The sequence below is a fragment of the Ceratotherium simum genome, chromosome 9 (genome assembly GCF_057802395.1).
Source record: "Ceratotherium simum simum isolate JZ-2026a chromosome 9, ASM5780239v1, whole genome shotgun sequence".
Classification (NCBI taxonomy): Eukaryota; Metazoa; Chordata; class Mammalia; order Perissodactyla; family Rhinocerotidae; genus Ceratotherium; species Ceratotherium simum.
The window spans coordinates 19,311,917-19,328,811 of record NC_141908.1 but is presented as its reverse complement, the minus strand read 5'-3'; the positions used below and the strand labels follow the sequence as shown (position 1 = coordinate 19,328,811).

Below are 16,895 nucleotides of genomic sequence, written 5' to 3'. Positions count from 1 at the left end.
CTACCAAAGTAGAGTGTGCTGAACTTAACCACTACACCACGGGGCTGGCTCCTGATCATCGTAACTCTTGAGTCTCTTTTAATCTATAACAGACTCAGCCCTCATTTCAAAATGTCATTTATTTGTTAGAGAAATGGGGCCAGTTTGTCCAGTAAAATATTCCACGGTATCATACAGGCTTTTTTTCTTCCTGTGTTTTCTGTAAATTAACAGCTAGACTTTGAGGCTTGATGAGATCTGGGTTCAATTTTTTTTTGATAAGAGTACATCATAGGTGATGCTGTGTACTTCCTTCTACACCACATTAGGAGGCAAATAATGTTTGGTCGACCCGCTTTTAGTGATGTTACAATTGATCAGTTGCTTCAAGTGTTGTCTGCCTAATCTATCCATTTTAAAGTTCCCCATAAACCTTTTCCTAATGTTTTTGGCATCTGATGATGATTTTTACTTGATCTTTTAATTAACAGAATTCCAAAACAGTGATTTTAAATTCTACCATTGCTTTTACATTTCTTAATCGTATTTTTTCTATGATGAAGAGGATTCCCTCATCAACTTGCTGTTTACACTAAAATATAGCTTATATGGGAAAGGTAGGATAACTCCTTAATTATTTTTCCTTATTATATTTTAGATCTAGTTTATCTTCTGACTTTTTTAAATTAAAAAATTTTGAGCGGCCAGCCCGGTGACGCAAGCGGTTAAGTGCTTGCGCTCCGCTCTGGAGGCCCGGGGTTCGCCGGTTCTGATCCCGGGCGCGCACTGAAGCACCACTTGGCAAGCCATGCTGTGGCGGCGTCCCATATAAAGTAGAGGAAGATGGGCATGGATGTTAGCCCAGGGCCAGTCTTCCTCAGCAAAAAAAGAGAAGGACTGGCAGATGTTAGCTCAGGGCTGATCTTCCTCACAGAAAAAAAAAAAATTGAATATGCAAAAGTTGGGGATTAATATTTAAATACTGAAAGAAATCATCTGGATAAAGGGAATGTTCAAACTCCTTTACTAATCTGTTTGAGAAGATTTCAAATTCAGTGTTAAGCCTTATAGGTCTTACGTGACTAAAATGTTGAAAGTTTTAAAATTATAATAAAAGAAGCATCTTACCTGAACAATATTGTCTATGTTGCTAAATTCCACACACTTCTGTCCTCTCTGGTGATCACAGTAATATTTGTTTTGTTTCCACTGGGGGGGTGAGTGAGCACGAGATTGTGGATTGTTTGGTACATTGAGCTGCATCATCACCATTCCTCCACCAGGTGGCAAAGGTGGCACAGCTAAAAATGAGAATTAGGACACTGCAATCACTATACTTCAGCAACTAGCTGGTATCCCTTGAACACCAAGATAATAGCAATAATTTTATACTTCTATACAAAAGTTTACTATTATATATGCAAGCCAGACTTAAGCCCCAGTGCTTCCTGCTACAAGCGCTGTGTGTTTAAAAAGGCATTAAAAAATTGACTCTATGGACCTAAACATCTCCTCCTAAAAATAATAGGTCTATAATTACTCAGGAAAGTCCAATTACATACTACAGGACCTAATAGAGAGTAGCACAATTGAGATATGATCTATAAAACTGCTTAATTTTTTAAATGAATTAATTTTAAAACAGGCATTATTCTAAATACACAAAGAAAAACTCCGCGAAAAATCAATCCTATGGATATTTACGACCCTGAAATGTCCTATGACTCTGGGAAAATTAACTTCTTTTATTGTTTTCTCATCTGAAAAAAGAGGCTAAGAAGACCTTCTTGGCTAACTTTAAAGAGCTATGATGACCCCGTGTATGTAAAAATAATTTGCTAATTGTACAGTAGAGACAAATGGACTATCAGATCTATCTTCTTATCTGATTTATTGCTCTTGTGAACCAGCACTGCAGCACTACCAGTATTAGGCATGGACTTTGCCTGCCACTTACTGCTTCAGTGTAAAGTACGGTAGGATCCTGTGCCCTGCCTCCAGGGCCATAGTTTGCACTGCACTAACCATAATGGTAGTTTCCAGGTCCCTAGAAATAGAACCACCTGACCTGGCTAGGCAAATCAAAGGAGGGCTGACTGCTTAGGGACATCTCAAAGTTCTCCTCAGCCACAGCAGTATATGCTGGATGCAGCCACTATTAGTTATTTATTTGATAATCATTTATTCTGTCTCTGTTTTTCAGAGGTTACATATGTTAACAAATCATTACAATAAAATACAGTGTTATGATAAAGGATTATTTAAGACACTATGAAAGCAGAGAAAAACAAACTCTGTTTTAAGGACTGGGGAAGGCTTTGTAGAAGAGGTGATTTTTGAGTCAAACTTTAAGGACGCAGGATTTTGGCAAACAGAAGATGGTGGAAAGGCATTACAGGCAGAGGGGAGAACAGGTACAAAAGTATCTTGGCATGAAAAAGCATAGTATATTCTAGAAACAAGGTTCTGTATGACTTAAGCATATGAGTATAAATAGGAAGCCTACTTGCTGGGGAATGTAGATGGCAAATCCATGGAAATTTTTTACTCAGAGGAATGAGATGAAGAGACTTTGTTTCAGGACAATAATTCTTGAAGTGTGTGTGTGTGTGTGTGTGTGTGTGTGTGTGTGTGTGTGTGTGCGTGTGTGTGCGTGTGTGTGTGTGTGTGTGTGTGTGTGTGTGTGTGTGTGTGTGTGTGTGTGTGTGTGTGCGTGTGTGTGTGTGTGTGTGTGTGTGTGTGTGTGTGTGTGTGTGTAGGAAGAAAGTTGAGCATGCGGGAAACATGAAATAAGCAGAAACACTTAAGAGAGAGTGCAAACAGGACAAGAAAAGAATTGACCAAAAGCAGCAGCAGTGGGGAAGGAAAGAAGGTATCAGATTTGAGGAAATGGTGATGCCATGAATGTGAAAGGGGAGAGAGAAGAGAGTTAATTATGACTTAGAAATTTGTTTTGGTCCCTAGATAGAAGGTGAGGTCAAGAATGCAGGAAAAGGGAGAAATATTAAATCTAAACTGCCTTTGACACATCCAGGTAGGGATGCCCTGTAGGCAGTTGGCTATGTGGTAATGTCTCAGCAGAAAAAAGATTTGGGCTGGATTACCCAGGAAGAGCTTGAGGAGTAATGAGAGAGTGCCTGGAAAGGATCCCAGAGAACATCAATATTTATGAGGCAGGGAAGGAAGGAGAGTCTGAGGAAGAGAAACAGGATAGCAGTGTGGTAGTGGCAGCAGCACAAAAGGAAGAAGTGGACTGACCTCTTAACTCTGATTTTGCATGGCACCCTAAATATCCTGGGTATATCTCAGCACATAACAAGTTGACAACCTTTTTCTAGAAATGTCTAAGGAATTCATTTTAATTATTTCTCAAATAGACAAACCATTATCTTTTTTAAATTATCTATTCATACCTGCACACTGGTGGCTTTGAAGCTGCTGAGAATTGCATGGTGAAGTAGTTCGAGGAAACTGTACTTGGTCTGATCCTGGATGTTGCAAGTACCCTACTGATGAGCTATGAAAAAAAAAAATCAAACAAACACAAAAACACAGCACAAAGAGATGGAGATGACTGTAAAGATTCTTCGAATGAACAGTCCTACAAATTTACTTAAGTGAAATTATTTTTCAAATTGGTTAGCAGTAAAAGTTAAATCTAGTTATTTTCTCTGTGGGTTATAAATAATTACCTTTTGTATAAAAATTACTTTATGTTTATGGCAATAACACTAATTTTTTTTTTTTTTTTGTGAGGAAGATCTGCTCTGAGCTAACATCTATTGCCAATGCTCCTCCTTTTTTTTCCCCCAAAGCCCCAGTAGATAGTTGTATGTCGTAGTTGCACATCCTTCTCGTTGCTGTATGTGGGACGCGGCCTCAGCATGGCTGGAGAAGTGGTGCCTCGGTGCGCGCCCGGGATCCGAACCCGGGCCGCCAGTAGTGGAGTGCGCGCACTTAATCGGTAAGCCACGGGGCCAGCCCTAACACTAATTTTTTAAAACCAGAAAAAACAACTCCTAATTTCATTGCTCTTACTATTTTACAACTTATTCTAAATATGATTTTTGTATTGTTCAAATAATTATTTAAAAAAGAAGAAAAATAACTAATTTAACAAAATAAAAAGGTAATTTATTTGGATCTCACCAAATTATATTTTACAAAAGAAAATACGCAGTTTGACAATGATGAGACTCAGAAAAAAATATATATATATCTTTTGGTGAGGAAGATTAGCCCTGAGCTAACATCTGTTGCCAATCCTCCTCTTTTTGCTGAGGAAGATTGGCCCTGGGCTAACAACTGACCCTATCTTTCTCTACTGTATATGTGAGACGCCTGACACAGCATGGCCTGATAAGCAGTGAGTAAGTCTGTGCCCAGGATCTGAACTTGCGAACTCTGGGCTGCCAAAGCAGAGTGTGTGAACTTACCCACTACGCCACTGGGCCGGCCCCACGATTTACTGCTTAAAAAAAAATGTACTATCTAAGAATAAAGGAAACAATATAACATGATTCTGATATATCCTAATATAAACACAAAAATAAAAGGCTGTTAGTGTAAAACCATTAAGTTATTGCTGTATTTTTCAACAGAGATTCAAACTACTATGTGGTTTGTCATATGTCTTTAAAGTTTTCTCTGTTTAGCAAATTCTTTCAGGAAAATAGTTTCAAATCACAGAGCGATACCATTATACTTTCTGAGAATTCTCACGAAATCAGAAATCTTAATTTATATATAAAACTCTATTAGTTACCAGTCTTTTTCATCATTTAAATAAACTTTCTTTACATAGTATTATTTCTTAATCTAGCTTTAACAACTTTTTGCACTCCCATCTCATGTAATTGCAGTAAAAATACGTTAGATCCAACTACTGAAATACAGAGAATACAGGGAAACATGTTAAACAACACCATGATGACACAGTCATAACATCCAGACCATGGGACATTCTACAAGACGACGTGTAAAAACATAAGCAGTATTCGTGGGGTAGTAGGGAATACAAATACCAACCGGATATTTGATATAATTAAGAAATTAACTTGTTAAATTTTTAAAGATGTGAAATAGTTTTGTAGTTAGGTGGGTTTTTAAAAAACCTTTTAAGGTTTTTTAAACCTATAATGAAATACTCATGAATTGAAATAATATGATATCTGGATTTATGTTTATGTTGATATATATTTAAAAATGTCCATAATAAAAACTTAAAAAACAATTCTCTAATTCAGGCTGACAATTCTCCAGTGAATAAGAATTAGGAAAGTGTTACTGTTTTTTAGTGACAGTAACTCAGTGTGGTTCAATAAAAGGGAAAAAGAAAGGGATGTAAAGTGAGGACTTCATAAAAAGTGATTTTGGACCATGTGACAAAATGTAAATATAGTACTTTCTGAATGTTAATTATGATTGGAATGCATTATACGAGTATTAGCTACCTGTGGAAATAATACAGCTTGAGACATGGTTTGTAAATGTGTCGCAACTGAGGAGAATAGCAAGTTTCACCATAGGGTGGAAGGATTTTTAGGTTCTGTTCTAAGAATAAATGCTCCTTTGGGTCATGCAGTGCCCCTCACCTTGATCTTGTTCACTAAGCACAGTCTAATGGCTTATTCAAGTTCTGAGGCACAGAGGTGATAGGAAGCCACCCTGAATAGAGATGAGAATATTCAGGTCACTGAGATGAGCAATATATCCTACACCTCTAAACTACAAATTGCGATTCCAGTTTACTATTCTAGTGGGTTTTAGTTTTATAGTTAGTATGTTGGTTTTCCAGCACTAGATTATCCCTTAGGTAAGTGAATTATAAAAGTGAGTTCCAAGACTCTACTAATCTCCCCCTAAAGACATAAGGACACTTCAAGGGATACAGACTGGGCAATGAGCAGCCCTCTTAAATCTCTTAAATGTTCTATTTTAATTATTATCTCATTTGCTTTCTACAAAGGCAGAACTAGAACACATTAGAAAAAAGAAAAGCATAAGAGTTAGCTTTTAAATACCACTCTTACTTTAAAAATATAAATATTTATATAATATACCAAAAAGGAAAAACTTTTGTAGTAACTTACCAAAAATTTCTCCTTTGGAAGACAGGATAGAAATATAAAGAAGGGGACTTTTTAAAGTAAAACACCAGGCCTAATCCTTGAAGAAGTTCATATTCTACTCTTGAACAGGAAAATAAAACATCAATCTCATGAACCCATTTCGTCCCAAACATCCTGAAAAGTCCTGACTTAAAACTATAAATATGTAAATTAAAATTAATTAATAATATCAACTTTCAAATGTATTAAAGGTCAATGCAACAAAAATTACTCCTGCCACTTCTCAGTGTATGGTAGAGCTAGTCAAATTGCGGCAAAACGCCTCTACAGGATCAATGGAAATTAATAAATGACAAGATCAAATACACACAAGTTTCTTCCTCTGGTTTTCCTATAATGTACGTCTTATTCCTGTGATGTTCTATGATAATTCACAGGTAGAAATTCCCCTTTCCTCCAGTTATTTATTTCCTTACTCTTACTGTATTTTGGAATCAAAGCCATAATGGAAAAAATGATAAACATATTATATATATATATATTTGTGTGTGTGTGTGTGTGTGTGAGAGGAAGATCAGACCTGAGCTAACATCCATGCCAATCCTTCTCTTTTTGCTGAGGAAGACCAGTCCTGAGCTAACATCTATTGCCAATCCTCCTCCTTTTTTTCCCTTTTTCTCCCCAAGGCCCCAGTAGATAGTTGTATGTCATAGCTGCACATCCGTCTAGTTGCTGTATGTGGGACGTGGCCTCAGCATGGCTGGACAAGCGGTGCGCACCCGGGATCTGAACCCGGGCCGCCAGCAGCGGAGCACGCGCACTTAATAAGCCATGGGGCTGGCCCCATTACATATATTTTTAAAATCAGAAACTTACTGCTGTCTACTAAAGGGTGAAGAATTTTTTAAAATGTCATATGACTCTTTATGAATGTTTAAAATCGGCCTTTTAAGGGGTAGTATTGATGCTATTTTGATTAGATCATGGTAATCTATTTGATAACCATAGTATCATACTCCATTTCCAATCATACCACAGTATGAGTGGAAATTAATGCTTGGTAGTAAGATATACTCACTAGATATTCTTGCAAATCCACTTATTTGTGGTATGACTTTGACCATATTATTTGAATTTCAGCTTTCTGTTCAATAAATATGTGATTAACCTCTGTCTACCAAATTATGGTAAGACGTGGCCAAATAATTCAAAACACAAATAGTCAAATGCACAAATGTACAGCTTCACTAAAAAAGAGCCAAATTAAACTGAGATATGTCGCTATTTATGAAACATGAGAACACTGAAAATGAGTCAGTACCCACTCGGATTGTAAATTAAAGAAAGATTTTGTCAAAATGTACCAAGAACTTTAAACAGTCATTATCTTTTGACCTATTAATTCCCTTCTAGGAACTCTATGCCAAGGAAGAAATTCAAGTCGCTCACAAGATGGTTCAATGAAGTGGAAAAAATGGTTATGACCTATATGTTTTATATACAACTGGCTAAATAAATTATTGTATACTCATAAAATTGAATGGTATAATCATTAAAAATTATATTTACAAAGAAATTTTTTTTTAAAGATTTTATTTATTTATTTATTTTCCCCCCAAAGCCCCAGTAGATAGTTGTATGTCATAGCTGCACATCCTTCTAGTTGCTGTATGTGGGACGCGGCCTCAGCATGGCCGGAGAAGCGGTGCGTCTGTGCGCGCCTGGGATCCGAACCCGGGCTGCCAGTAGCGGAGCGTGCGCACTTAACCGCTAAGCCATGGGGCCGGCCCACAAAGAAATTTTTGAAAAAACATTATATACCAAACGAACAAAACATATCCAATAGAATTTCAACTATGTCAAAATGTATGAAATATATGAAAAAAAAGACTAAGAGAAAAATATGAACATGGCAATAGCAGTCAACTTAGAGTTGTGGGAACATGGCTGATTCTTGATAATTTATACTTTTTTGTATTTTCCAAAAAGGCATGCATGCTATTTGTAATTAAAAAAATAAACACTAAAAATATCCTATGAAAACTGCCTGAAAAGTTCAACTTTTAAATGTTGTATGAGGGATTTAATTTTAACTAATAATCACAATCTCCTTCAGAAATCTTTGGCAGATGTCACCGTGTAGCCATCTGGAGGCAGTTATACTGATCTTCTGCAATAGAAACCTTCAATTCATTTGAGGGTCAGATACTCAGCCAGGCTTGCTGTCTCTGGAAGAAAACATTAGCTTTCTGCCTTATAAGCTTTTTATAAGTCAAGGTGATTTCCACCTTATATTTTTCTGTGATGAGGGTATCTATTTAGGACAATATAAATAAACTCTCAACTAATACGAATTTGACCAAATTGTATGCTTTAACGAAAATAAATGTCAAACAAAACTTTTATTATACAATATTTTGGGTTTTCCCTTAAATGCAAATGGCCAATTTTTCTGGGCTTTCTGGTTAAATGCTTGCTCATATTTATAGAAATATTCATTTATAGCTTACCTATTCCCAAATGTGAAATATTTAAAAAAACTGAATAGGCTAAAAATTAGAGAAAAGAACCTACTTAAAAGTCAAAACAAAAAAAGGAGTAGGAACATCTGGGATGAGACTGTTGCTTTCATTGAGTACGGAATCTAGCTTTGTGTTTCCTGGCAGCTAAGACAAAATGGTGAACCCAGAGGATTATGCATCTCTGCCAGGATAAAGGAAGCAAGCATTTAAGCCTCTGGCAGGTGTTAAATTACAGACATATCCTAATTGTATTCTATGATGAATTTAAAGCATGAAGTTAATTATAGAGGAATCTAGTTTTTTGATATGAGCTATGAGACACAGTTCATATTTTACTAGGAAACTGAGGGGCTAGGGTGAAATCTTGCCTGAAGAGAGGATTATTTTCCATTAAATAAATAGGTAGGATGCAGAAGTACCTGCAGTAAAGGCTAACATTTTCCTTAACAACGAACTTTATATTTCTCAGGTACCTGTACGAGACCCAAGGGTCTACACTACACATTTCACATAAAAGATGCCTTTGGCTTGAGAACTGTAAGAGCAGCTATTATCAAACACAATCAACCACAAATATTATCTCTGGTGCTCCTGGGAGAATGGCTGATTCTGAGAAGGGCAATACCTGACCAACCCACTAGGATGAACTATCATCAAGCAGCTAGGTTAGTGGACCTGTTGGATACATTACTTTGGTAGTTTACTGAACTGGTGGAAAACATCTGCCAAACAATAATCTTAGTTTTAGTACAGCAGATCCTAAGCTGCTCTTTCTGGCAATAATTTAGCTACTTATTAAGTCTGCTCCTAGAGTGAGACCATACAATTGCTATTGGCACTGAGGATGATGCTTATGCACCTGTGTGATACAGCTAAAGAATATACATCCTCAAACAGTTTCACCAAATCTTTTAATATAATTTCAAAATAGGATGCCAGAATAGTATAATTTCATATTTTTTAAATCAAAATTCCACTTATTAGAAATTGACTTCTGGCATGACAGCATGAGTTCTGGTGACCTGCTCCCTAGTGAAACTGGTGAAAACTATAAAAATGCAACCACTTAAAGCCTCTGGAAAATGGTCCTAAGGATGAATATAAGAAATTATCTATTCAAGAACATCTAAAAAACTTGGTAAGAAAGGTGAGTCTGGTATTTGAACCAAGAGGGCTCTCTCTTGCCCCCTTCCCAGCTTAGCGAGGTACAGACTCTACTCCAGACAGCTGTAGCCAAGAACACAGAGCTCCCTCTCCCCACAGCACCTGGATGGGAGGCATTCTTCCTAGGAGGAGAGGTATGTTAGTTTTCTTATCCTACTCCAAAGTACCTACTGCTGAAGCTAAGTCGAGGGTGAGTGAGGCTAAGAGGTGGCAACTCCTTTTCTCCCAACTTCCACTTGTGGAACAGAGGGTCTACTGTGGGTGTGACATGCTGAGAATACTGGGGCCCTGGCCTGATCATTCTTGCCCCAGCTCCTGAAGTGGTGATTCCATGCCAAGAGAGGTAAGCAGAGGACCCTAGGCTGTGGTCCCTTCACTCTCCACCAAGTGCTCAGCTCACAGGGGAGGGTGTTACTTTGAGAGATACTGATCTGAACATTCATTCCCAACTCCCTCACCCCACAACACACACACACACACAAAAAAAAAAAAAAAAAAAGAGAGAGAAATACTGATCACTGACCATAACCCCAGTTCCAGAGCCCTGCCTTAGAGATTTTTCTGGGGAGAAAACAGGCCATAAAACAGCACCTAATATCTTCCCAAAAGACCTGTCCTCAATTACAACAGAGAGGGAAGAAGTTCAAGCCTACAGGTGTTCTCAAGAACACTAGAGGTTGTGATAAAGACAACTGGATCACTTTGTAGAGCAATTCACGTGCCAGGGCATTGTTAAAAACAACACAGCAATAAGCTGGCAGTTAGTGGAGTTTAAAGTTGGGAGCTGTCAAGGAAAGAGAGGAATAGAGTCCTAGCAAAATCACCGTCATCCCAGGATGACTGTGAGAATACCCAAAGCTTTCCCTGCATGAGGAACACCACCAGAGGCTGAACCTTTGATGGGGTGTTATTATTAAGACTTCACTTAAATAATCCAGTCACTAAACAAATAAACAAGTGAACAACAATAACAAGTACACAGAGTTGCTACAATATATCATCTAAAATGTCCAACTAAAAGGAAATTACAAGGCATGCAAAGAAACAGGAAAGTATAACTCACACATTGGATAAAAGCAGGGAACAGAAACTGCCTGTAAGAACAGATTTTCCACATTTATCAGAAAAATACCATAAAGTAGTCACTATAAACACGTTCACAGAACCAAAGGAAATCATGAGTAAGGAAGTAAAGAAAAAAGGGTGACAATGTTGCATTAACAAATAGAGAATACTAATAAAGAAACAGAAATTATTTTAAAAAATGGAAATTATGGAGTTGAAAAATAGCTAACATACAAAATCCATTAGAAGGGCTCAACAGTAGATGTGAACTGGCAGAAGAAAGAGTAAGTGAACTTGAGGACAGATTGATAGACATTATGCAAGCTGAAGAACAGAGAGAAAAAAGAGCCTTACAGAAATGGGGGACAGCATTTAAACATACCAACATGTGTATAATGGGATTATCAAGAGGAGGAAAGGAGCAGAAAAAAATAATCCAAGAAATAATGGCTGAAAACATAAAAAAAATTTATTAAGAAACAATAACCTACTCATCCAGGAACTGCAACAAACTCTAAGCAGGATAAATGCAAAGAGATATCATAATAAAAATGCTAAACGTCAAAGACAAGCAGCAAGAGAAAAATGACTAATTATATAATGGAACCCCAATAAGACTAACACAGCTGACTTTTTAGCAGACATGATGGAGGCTGGAAGGCAGTGGGATAACATATTCCAAGTGGTCAAAGAAAAAAATCTGTCATCCAAGATTCCTATATCCAGCTATCTTTCAAAAATGAAGGCAAAATATAGACTTTCCCAAGTAAACAAAAACTAAGAATTTGTTGCTGGCAGACACACCTTACAATAAAAACTAATTAGAATCCACAAAAAAAGATAAAGAATACCAGTATTATGGATTGAATGCCTGCATGCCTCCCAAATTCGTATGTTGAAATCCTAACTACTATCCCAATGTGATGGTAATTGGAGATGGGGCCTTTGAGAGGTAATTAGGGTTAGATGAGGCCATGTGGGTGGGGTCCTGGTACAATGGGATTAGTGCTCTTATAAGAAGAAACATCAGAGAGCTTGCTCTCACTCTCTCTGCTTGCACATACCAAGGAAAGGTGATGTGAGCACATAGTGAGAAGGTGACTGTCTGCAACGCAAGGGGAGAGCCCTCACCAGACACCAACACTGCTGGCACCTTGATCTTGGAATTCCAGTCTCCAGAACAGTGAGAAAATCAATTTCTGCTGTTTAAGCCACCTAGTCTATGGTATCTTGCTTTGGCAGCCTGACCAGAATAATACAAGCAGTAGAGGTTATTATATAATTGTAAAAGACAGTAGAAATGCATATTTTTCCTGCTTTCTTCTAATTGATTTAAAAAGCAACTGTATAAAATGAAGTTACAAACACAATTCATTGTTATAATTATTAACTTATCATCTATAGGCATTTCCTTAGCCCAATACAGCATTGCTCCCACCCACCTCCTTTGTGCTATTATTGGCAAATATATTACATTTCTTTATGTTATCATGAAAATATACATCCACACAAAAACTTACAAACTAATGTTTATAGCAGTACTATTCATAATAGTCAAAAGGCAGAAACAACCCAAATGTCCATCAACTGACAAATGGATAAACACAATGTGGTATATCCATACAATAGAATATTATTCAGCTATAAAAAGAAATGAATTACTGATATATGCTACAACATGGATTAACCTTAAAAACATTAGGCTGAGTGAAAGCAGCCCGTCACAAGACTACATAGGATTCCACTCATGTGAACTGTCCATAATAGGGAAATCTACAGAGACAGAAAGCAGATTAGTGCCTGGGAGAGGGTGGTGGTGGTGGAGGGGTCAGAGGGTGCTAGCTAAAAGAGCACAGTTCATTACCTTTTTTTTCCCATCAGTATATTCATATTAAAAAAATTTTAATTGTGGTGAAAAACATAATTTACCATCTTAACCATTTTTAAGTGTACAGTTCAGTGCCATTAAGTATATTCACAGTGTTGTACATTCATCACCACCATCCATCTCCAGAACTCTTTTCATCTTGCAAAACTGATACTGTACCAATTAAACAGCAACTCCTCATTCCTCCTTTCCCCAGACTCTGGCAACCACTATTCTACCTTCTATTTCTATGAATTTGACTACTCTAGGTACTTCATATAAGTAGAATAATACAGTAGTTGTCCTTTTGTGACTGGCTTATTTCACATAGCATGGTGTCTTCAAGATTCATCCATCTTGTAGCATGTGTTAGAATTTCCTCCCCTTTTAAGGCTGAATAATATTCCATTTATGTATACACCACATTTTGTTTATCCATTTATCTGTTGATAGACACTTCATTTGCTTCCACCTCAGGGTTTTCTTTTTGAGATGATGAAAATGTTCTAAAATTGACTATGGTAATGCATATACTAAAAATTATTAAATTGTACACTTTACACACTTTGAGTGAGTTGTATGGTATGTGAATTTTATCTCAATGATGCTGTTTACAAACAAGATAAGGAAATGGCAGAAAGGACAAAAAAGGTGCATATATAAAAGGTATTCACTAAGAAGTCCTATTATACGAACTTGCCCACAAAAAGGTTAATGTTTTAGGGAAAGTAATAGGATGGGAAATGCTACACAAACGTTATGCCATCATGTCTCTCTTCCCTTCATGGTTTTGCAAATATCATGACTGCTATTTCAAATTATTATATTTTTGATGGGAGAATAGGATCCAGTGTATTCTTCTCAAGCAATAATTACTTCACTTGAAAAGCAAGCCCCACATCTGCTACAGCTTTTAGTGGCTACTAAAGATGATGTCTTTGAAAATTTATGAACAGTTGGCAAGGTGTGCTAGGAAGTCATTTGGTTTCCTGCCTCTTTAAACCATCTGATATCTTATTGCCAACGATAATTAAACAAACTTTAAAAAAGAATTTTTTTGTGTGTGGGGAAGATCAGCCCTGAGCTAACATCTGATGCCAACCCTCCTCTTTTTTGCTGAGGAAGATTGGCCCTGGGCTAACATCCGAGCCCATCTTCCTCTACTTTATATGGGATGCCGCCACAGCATGGCTTGACAAGCAGTGCATCGGTGCGCGCTCGGGATCTGAACCTGCGAACCCCGGGCCGCTGAAGTGGAGTGTGTGCACTTAACCGCTGTGCCACCGGGCCAGCCCCTTAAACAAACTTTCTGAACTCAATAATATTACTTAGTAAACTAATGTGCTATGTTCCCTGAAGATGCTGTAAGCAATCAATATAATCCATTTGGGGACTGTAGTAGTCTGAGTATCACACATTTAATTCTTCTGAATTAAAGAGACCAAAGCAGTTAACAGAACAAACACTTTGAAACTCATTGGTCCCAATGTCTGATTCACTATCTGTGACAAATAAGCAAATTTCACTATAATTTAAACCAAACTTAATCAGCATAGCACAAAAAAAAACAAAAAAGGAAATTGAAAGGTTAAACTATTCAAAGATTACTTTACATTCCTTCTGGATCTTTTTTGTTGGATTTTCCTATTAACAACAGCATTGAACAGAACTTTAATTCTATTGGTGGTAAACTTTTAGAGGTGGAATTACAGAATAAAAAAGTATAGTAGTTTTGTGATTTGTTAAATATCATCAGACTGATTTACAGAAAAAAGGGCTTCATATGCCTAGCAATCAGTGACGTTTGTCTTGATGCATAGTCCTCATGCATGCATGTTAACTGTTTTATCTTCCTTTTTTTTTGGTAAGTTGTCTTAATTCTCATTTCTTAAATTGCTGGTGAAAGTAAACATTTTCTTATGTGATAATTTACTATTAGTTTTCACCAAGTGAGTAAACCATTTATCTCCATGAATTGTTTATTTGTAGAGTCTCACTGCTATGAATCTAGAATATACAGAAGTGACAAAAACGTTTTATATAATAAGCTTTCATCAGAGACATTTGTCACATTTCCCCACATTTTGCTGCCTTTTTTTTTTTTTTGTGAGGAAGATCAGCCCTGAACTAACATTCATGCCAATCCTCCTCTTCTTGCTGAGGAAGACCGGCCCTGAGCTAACATCTATTGCCAATCCTCCTCCTTTTTTTTCCCATTTTCTCCCCAAAGCCCCAGTAGATAGTTGTGTGTCATAGTTGCACATTCTTCTAGTTGCTGTATGTGGGACGCCGCCTCAGCATGGCCGGACAAGCGGTGCATTGGTGCGCGCCCGGGATCCGAACCCGAGCCGCCAGTAGCGGAGCACGCGCACTTAACCACTAAGCCAAGGGGCCAGCCCGCTGCTTTCCTTTTGAAATTTGTCTTAATGTAATTGTATTGGATCTTTACATTAAAAAAAAAATTTAAAACATTCATCTATTCTTTGATGATGCACTTCCTATCTTGAATCCTAAATCAGTGAGAAAAGCAAAGCAATCAGAAGAGAATTTTCATAAACTCCTCACCACACCTATCCACCTACCAATATCTGTACGCGCGTACTCTGCTTTTCCTCCATTTATCGTAAGTGAATCCTCTGCGCTTTCATGTAAGGCTAACCCACTTCCATTTGAGTGCTCTCACCCTCCTTGGGGACCTTACAACTCTCCCCTCTCTCCTGTAGCTGCAAATCTTTTCTTTCCACTATCCTTCCCTTCAGCATAAAAACACTTCTTTTTTCAATTAAGAAAAAGATGCTCTCTTGACCTCATTTCCCCCTCCCATATAGTATTGCAATTCAACGCTCCCCTTTATGAAAGCAATTCTCCTCAACAGTCTCCATTCATTGTCTCCAGTTCCTCTCCTTCCATTCTCTTAGCTTTTATTTAACATCTTCCCCCATAGTTAAGTCTGTCTTCAAGCGATTTTATTACTCTTTTGGGGGTTGAAATATATATATATATATACAATAAGAGCACCCAGAAATACATTATACAATTTAAAGAATCATAAAATGAAGAACCACGTAAACTCCATTTGGATTAAAAAACAGAATATCACTAATACCTTAGAAGTCTTCACACCTGCCCCACCATGCACCTCTAATTGTTGTATAGTAGTGCTCCAAAGGAATACAACATAATATAATTATCTATTCTACGCCATTCTCTTTGGGTTGCTGCCAGTATTGGGGTAAACACTGCTGCTTGCCAACATTCATGTACAGGTCTCTGGTACACAGCTGTCAAGGTTTCTTTTAAGGCAGAGGCTGGAAAAATTTTTCTGTAAAAGACTAGCTAGTATACATATTTAGGCTCTGAGGGATACACATAGTCTCTGTTGCATATTCTTCTTTGATTTTTTAAATTATCCTTTAAAAATTTAAAAACCATTGGGCCGGCCCTGTGGCTTGGTGGTTAAGTGAGCGCGCTGCGATGCTGGTGGCCCGGGTTCGGATCCCGGGTGTGCATCGAGGCACCACTTCTCCGTCCATCCTGAGGCCGAGTCCCACATACAGCAACTAGAAGGATGTGCAGCTATGACATACAACTATCTACTGGGGCTTTGGGGGGAAAAAATAAAATAAATAAAATCTTTAAAAATTTAAAAACCATTCTTAGTGTCTGCGCCATATTTGGTTTGTTGCCATTGCTGATTTCTACTGAAAGGTATAAACTTAGCAGCAGGGTCCAGCCCTGTGGCATAGTGGTTAAGTTTAGCGCTCTCTGCTTCAGCGGCCTGGGTTCGCGGGTTTGGATCCCGGGCGCAGACTTACACCACTCGTCAGCCATGCTGTGGTGGCAACCCAAGTATAAAAAAAAAAAAAAAAAAAAAAGAGGAAGATTGGCAACAGATGTTAACTCAGAGCAAATCTTCCTCAAAAAAAACCCCCCCAAGGGGCCGGCCCGGTGGCGCAAGCAGTTAAGTGTGCGTGCTCCACTGCTGGCGGCCTGGGTTCGGATCCTGGGCACGCACCCGATGCACTACGTGTCAAGCCATGCTGTGGCGGTGTCCCATATAAAGTGGAGGAAGATGGGCACGGATGTTAGCCCAGGGCCAGTCTTCCTCAGCAAAAAGAGGAGGATTGGCAGATGTTAGCTCAGGGCCAATCTTCCTCAACAAAACAAAACAAAACAAACCCCCCAAAACAAAACACAAACCTAGCAGCAAAACTGCTAAACCATAGG

General features: G+C 37.9%; 1 protein-coding gene across 12 annotated transcripts in view; it reads right to left on the bottom strand.

Moving 5' to 3' along the window:
* Positions 1-16,895, bottom strand: part of R3HDM1 (R3H domain containing 1) — a 114,530-nt gene that overhangs the window by 8,228 nt on the left and 89,407 nt on the right. For all 12 annotated transcript variants that reach the window (XR_015553172.1, XM_087435107.1, XM_087435097.1 and 9 more), the window contains 2 exons: positions 3,393-3,496; positions 1,108-1,280 (listed from right to left, as the gene is read on the bottom strand). Coding sequence is in view for 11 of the 12 variants with exons in the window: in XM_087435107.1 (XP_087291233.1) it covers positions 1,108-1,280; positions 3,393-3,496 (277 nt within the window). In the remaining variant the exon portion in view is untranslated. The remainder of the gene's footprint in view (positions 1-1,107; positions 1,281-3,392; positions 3,497-16,895) is intronic.